We start from the raw sequence: 6,711 nt of genomic DNA on the forward strand, positions 1-6,711 counted from the left end.
GTACTATAAATATAATTTAAAGAAATTCTTACTATTGTAAATTTTTGTGTCGAAGTGCTGCAAAGAAATTTGAACTTCTCTTAAGAAAGAATATTTTCGTGAACCTAAGGCTCAATGAATCAAAAAACCTTAGAATAACTGACGAGTAATATTACATTATGGTCAAGGGCACAAGGCTGAAGAATTCTCAAAATCAGAGAGAAGAAAATCCCTCTACTGCTCCCCCTTCCACCTTCCATAAATCAGGGGTTTGCTTCAAGGTGAGATAAACAGCATTGTATGGCCTTTCAAAAGGATTGAAAGCAAAATTTTAAGTGGTTACAAGTTGAATTAACAAGAAAGATGACGGTAGATACACAAGATAAAGAGAAAAGGAGATATTCCTACTCCAGAACAAAATTCTACTATATTTTTGATAAGAAAAAAAAAACAGATTCTAAAAATCAAAATCTTCATAATATTCTCTAATTGAGGATGGATATCTCTACGCTTTTTTAGAAGTACAGTAAAAGTTTAGTAAAAGCAATTTAGTTTGTTAGCAATATATCTCAGCATTGCCATAGTGAAGCTAAAGAATCATTCTCTAGCCTGTTTGCAGAATAAAATTTACCGGCAAGCAAAATGAAAAAAAAAAATGTTAAAAAATGTCCATGTCCAATGAGCAGTTGTCTTTGTGAATTATAAAAAAAATTAAGCATGATGATAAACAGTTCTTTGAAAAGTCTTTTTACACCATCATATTTATGTATATCTGCGCAAGAAAGCCATGAGTACAATTGCGATATTGACCTAAAACCACAACTAGACCTGATTTTACAAAAATAAACAATACAGAAATGTTCGAAAACTGTAAAATTTATACATGGGCATATTATACAAAATACATTATTTCAACAGATGATTTTCGATTTTATCTTAAGTAGATTTTGCTGAAGCTAAGTTTCACCAACAAGCTAAGCTTTGTCTGGTGCATAGATTTTTGGTGCTTGTAAATATAGATTACTTTTTAAAATGAATAAAATTATGATTGACTGAAAAACCTGTGAACAGGACAATATATGAGCTATGGGACCATCTAAAAAATAAAACCAGTTTCAGTTCTGTTTCAGTTGAAGCTGAAAAAATATTCAACTCTGATTGAACAAGAAAATTCCCGTTGCATGTGATAAAAGTTTGCAAAGATGATGGTGTCCTTTGCCCTTCGATAATGGTTTTTGAATTCTATGAGAGCCAAGTAATCCAGTTTCTGCAGGACAACAACCTTGCAACAGCATAAAAATATTTATACTCCAAAATAATCAAATAAACAACCCAATAATTTGAAAATTGGATATATTCGTCATTATCATGCACATGATTTTAGCCTAGAATTATATTATTTAAAATTCTTTTACGCCCTTCTTATATTTGTGAAAAAACTATATACATACTGATAATATAAAGCTTTACCTTTGATCATCTGCACCTTCCAAAAGAACAAGACGAAGAAGAACATTAGTTGTCTTGAAGCAAACTGAAAAAAAAAATTATACATTTCGAGCATGTTGTGGAAAAGGAATGAAAAGCCTATCTTAAAAAAAAAAAAAAAAAAAAAAAAAAAAAAAAAAAAAACTGGATTCTAATATATATGATAATTTATTTTTGGCTCACTTACATAATTGCTTCGAAGGACTATGACTTTTCTATACACACTATTTTAGGTCTATTTGTCCACACTTGTCTCGGGCTGGCTGCACCTGAAGATTAACCACAGAGTCTGAGCAATTGTACCATGATCTTCACAATCTTCACGTGAATTACAAACAATGATCTTAATGAGGGACAGGCTGGATAACACTAGGGTTACTTTAGAATGAACAAATTTCTTAATGTCGAAGCACATGAAAAGTGCTAAGATAAGAGAAGCTTATGCAAAAGACTTATGCCGGTTTTGCCTCTCACTCAGACTAATAACTTTTTATTCACAGTCCGTCCACCAACTTGATTTTAATTCAAATTCTGAAAAACGGCTACATTTTCGTAAAGTTTGACAGGAAGATTGCTTTCGGGACCGGGTGTAATATATAGAACCGTAAATAGAGTAGCCTATATATTGACATGAAGAGCAAGACATTGAGGAGGAACCCTTTCATACTCGGAATAGCTTCTGTTCGTTTTAAGTTTTAATATCGCTCCTTACTTTCAGCTGAAAAAAAAACTTGAGACAGCTTCACCTGAAAAAAACATGAGACACAAGGAATTGTGAAGGCCGTGTAGCAAAACTAATTCATCAAGAAGTGATCAATAAAATTATTTTTATTATATTTATAATGCAAATTAACTTTTTGATTTTGAATTTTTCAACTTCCTAAGTGCCTTTGGTTGTGTTTCTTCCTTTTTTCCACAGTTAAGAACTGTAATATTCTATTATGCGATATATTTTTCATTATGTACTGATTGTTTTATTGCATAAATTGCTTTTAAAATACTTAAATATGACTTGGCTAGTTTTCTGAAGCTGGCATTATAACATAGTTGAAAATACAAAGAAATGAATATAAAGATGACAAACAGGTTTATGGCAAGTAAAGGAAAACAGAGAGAACAAAAAATCAAACGAATATTTCTTCCGTATACAACACGGCGTCTTCAGCGGGAAAAAACTAGAATCTAAAACTTAAAAATGTAAATAAAAAATATACATAAAACTACAACAAACTAACTAAAATATGTAATATACAGTTACTCACATATACAATTGCCAGCTACCTTCATGAAACCAGAATCAGTTACTTTTCTGATTTAATGAAGATAGCTGGCAAGTGTATATATGAGTAACTAGTAGTTTGTTTCAGTTTTGTATATCTTTTTTATTTATATTTTTAATTTTAGATTCTATTACGCCTTGTTATGTACAGGTGAAATATTCGTTTGATTTTTCATCCTTTTTGTGTTTTCCTTTACTGGTCACACACCCGTTTGTCATTTTCATATTCATTTCTTTGTTTTGTCATCGCTGGCCAGTTCGGGTTTAGATCTTTTAATAGTTGAAAATCGATCTGGGTTAGACCAACTAAACAAATTTGGGGAAACAGCTTTAAGCTTTAGACTACTTAAATCAATTTTAGGCGAAAAGCTTTAATTTCTACTATCACCCCCAGTACCCTAATGTCCCATGTATTTTGCCATGTGTCACTCTTGTTTTCACTGTGTACCCATAAATTAAACCAATGATAACACAATCTAGAAACAGAAAAACACCCCAGAAATATAAAATACAGGCTATGTATTTCCTCGCAAAGGAAGGGGGAGAGTGTAAAGTATAGAAGAAGTATCTGTGTTAAAACAAGTTTTTTATATAGGCCTATTACAAAGTAAGAATTATTTTCTTAACATGCATCCTTCTCAATACCCCCAATCCTTTGCTAATACCATCAGTTCTTACTACAAAATAATGCCATTTCAAAAGATAAAAAAATAAATTAAAAACACTTAGTCTTAGGCATTATTTGGCCTATTAATAGATTTCCAGAGAATAAGAAATTATATTTTGAAATGCTGAATTAGGAATAAAATAAATCTAATCTTTTGTTACCACACTGCTTATTTCATACTGCTTTATATGACATACATTAGATACAAACTAAAGGAACATTACATGTAATTCTCAATTTAATTTTCTTTTAAAGCATAATAGGCCTAATCACTACTGTTGCTAGCCTGGCCTATGCTATTTTCTTTATATTATGGGGGTCGCCCTCTCTTCAACACTTTGCCCTTCACGCAAAAAATCTTTAGTACTTTTAAAAGAGCTTCTAATTTCAATCAAACGGTCCTTGTGTTTAGTTTAAAAAAAAAATCGGGACAAAAAGTCAAACTCTAACGTAAAAAGACAGCCAACCTAGGACATTGAGGAGGAGACAGCCAAACTAATATACGAACAGATTTCTGTTTGTTTTAAGTTTCAATGTTGCTCCTTCTTTTCAGTTTAAAAAACGTGCTTTTTTTAATGAATTCCTGATCGTTTCTCAAATAATGCACGGGAATCAAGCTTCCCTCCATAGAAAGTTCGGTCTCAACAGAAAATTACTCAAAGTAAAGCTCTTCTCACGTAAATTCGCTCTCACATTTTCGTCGCTGAAAATGTTATAGGAAATTTCCCGAGGACGTTTTCAAATCATGTCAAAATTCCCCTCCTTGGAAAGCTTTTCCTATTAATTCCACCATCCCCAATGTATTATTTTATGTCAAAATTTAAGCTACAACTCTTCATTTTTTCTGAAAAAAATAGAGAATAACCAGTTTTTGAACTGGTTATTCTCTCAATTTCAAGGTTAACGCTCTACCCCAAGGCTATTAGATGCACATTGTACCTAGAAATATTATAGTTGAACAATATTGGCAAATTTCACAGCTTACATTCCTTTCCTCAGGGACTGTGGGGGGTCATGTTATTCCCAAAGGACATAAATTGGACCAAACAACTATCCTGAGCAAAATGGCTGTCTCAAAATTTTTATTGGGTGACTTTGGGAGGGAGGACAGGGCTAACTAACCTCCATCCATTTTGAGGACTGATAAAAGGTGTCAGATTTTTCAATTTCCGTTCGAATGATCCCTCTGCTGATATTCTAGGACCATTGGTTTGACATGATTCCACTCATATTGCAATAATTGTGTAACTTGGAGCCCTTTCCCCTGGGAAAATGAAGTATCATATCATTACCAAAAGCATAGCTATTGGACCTTTCAATTTTGCTGAAACAAATGGCGATCTCAAAATTTTGGTCAAACGACTTTGGGCTTGGGACTCAAGAGGGAAGGTCTAGGTATCCTCAAATATTGTTGGTCACTTAAAAGGGGCACTAGAGCTTTCAACTTCCCTTTTTATGAGTCCTCTACCGATCCTCTTGGACCATTGGTTCGATACGATCAACCTTGGGGAAAGAAAAAAACAAAAACAAAAAAAACACCAATCCACACAATACAAGATTCAATACTTTCATAGTTAGAAGCTTGAAACCGCTACAGTAGGGTTCTCTGATACACTATATCTGGTAGTGGGATTTTTGTCAAGATTTCTTAACTCCTGGGGGGGTGTTTCAACATTTTTTTCAAAATAAGGTAAATTTTCAATTTTGAATCAGATTAATAAACTTATTCTTTAGGTGTATCTATTGATATAAAAATTCAGTTTTTTAGAGATTCGGTTACTATTGAACCGCGTCGCTCCTAACTGTAGTTCGCTCCTAACCGTGAACTGTTTGATAATAAGCATTTCATGGACAAGATGTGTCGTTATTATAGGCTGTAGTTTTGAGCTGCCAAAATAAGAGGTTAGTTCTCAGCTGGTACTGCACAGGATTATCATCAGAACAAAATAATTTCCAATGTAAAACAGACCATTTTTTCCTTCTAGCGGAAATCTGAGTCCTAAACCACGTTTCTATTTGGTGTTTTATAGACAAACTGGAGAGTAAGTCAACTAGTGAAAATAAAAAAAAAAACTTTGTAGCTTAATTGGTTTGTTTACCTTTCAATTTGTCCATAATAAAATAAGCAAAAAAACGCAGTAAAAAAAGGGACCAGTATGAATATCAACAGAAAGCAAGGCCCTCAAGAGCAAAGGTTCCCAACCAATTTTAGGCCATGTCCTACCTAGATATTTCTAAAAAGCTGACGCCCCCTCATTATATCGAAATTTTGCAATTCAAAATTTTACCCGAAGGAAGCTTGAAAGACCATTAACTTTGTATCTATTTTTATTCCTCCTCACGTCAGGCCTCACTTCCTCCCTTTAAAGTGTAATAAATATACAAGAATTACAAAATGTTTGATTATTTAGAAAAATGACACTTTTCTGCTAAAAAAAAACCAGCAATGACTTTTTGAATAATCCTCTTCCTCGTGACAAATTGCTTTCATCCCTTTTGGAATATCCATCTCTAGAATATCCTTATATCGGCCAATTTCATTTATTGCTGATTGAAATAGCTTCCTGACATATCTGAAGCTTTTTAGATATTTTTTTTTTAAATAAAAATTCATCATTTGGCTATTAAGTTTTATTTTGCTGCCCTTTTCCCGATTTTTGTGACAAAGAAATTTCAAATCATGAAGAACGTTCTTAGATTAAATACTGGTCCCATTGAAAATCAATAAACATAATTCAAAAAAAAACGTCTAAGCTGCTTCTTCACTGTAAAATTGCAAAAAAAATCAGTGTCACAACGTCTCTTTCAAAACGAATATTTTGGCCTGACATCCTTGCCTAAATCAATGAAGTAGGCTAAAGCAGAACAATAAAATAATGAACAAAGGACGCAGAAAAACATGCAACTTTTGATCTCATACCATTCTGCTCTATTTAAAATTCCTGCTTTTGACAATACATAAAACGATTTTTTTTTTATTGTCAATCGATCCAATTTCCTCCACTTTAAGCAAAAGACTAAACAATACTCTTTCGTTCGTTACAATGAACTTGATACTTTGCGACCTTGCAATAATAATCTAAAAAATATGACACGCGGCAATATAAACGCATGCACAGTGCTGTATATTAAAGTCCACTATGATACACCCAGCGAAGCATAAGGGGAACGCCCTTTATAGATGGAATCAATTTGACCCTTTGAGTCCTTGTACAAATTCTAGATCGACATATTTATATTTTAACATCATCTTTTGCTTTTTTGGCAAATGAAGTTCGTGCATTTCCACAAGATCAGA

The 6,711-nt window shown here is 32.8% G+C and overlaps 1 protein-coding gene across 1 annotated transcript in view; it reads right to left on the reverse strand.

Annotated features, from left to right (window-relative positions):
- LOC148956772 (uncharacterized) overlaps nt 1-6,423 on the reverse strand; it is a 104,750-nt gene extending 98,327 nt beyond the window's left edge. Inside the window, exons 1-2 of the mRNA XM_089087235.1 lie at nt 6,334-6,423; nt 1,450-1,513 (exon numbers count right to left, since the gene is read on the reverse strand). Of these exons, the coding sequence (XP_088943361.1) occupies nt 1,450-1,513; nt 6,334-6,336 (67 nt within the window). The 5' untranslated portion in view covers nt 6,337-6,423. The remainder of the gene's footprint in view (nt 1-1,449; nt 1,514-6,333) is intronic.
- Nucleotides 6,424-6,711: the final 288 nt, after the last annotated feature.

Source organism: Artemia sp. Qi Xiang Cuo, chromosome 1 (assembly GCF_049724085.1).
Source record: "Artemia sp. Qi Xiang Cuo chromosome 1, ASM4972408v1, whole genome shotgun sequence".
In the NCBI taxonomy this organism is placed as follows: domain Eukaryota; kingdom Metazoa; phylum Arthropoda; class Branchiopoda; order Anostraca; family Artemiidae; genus Artemia; species Artemia sp. Qi Xiang Cuo.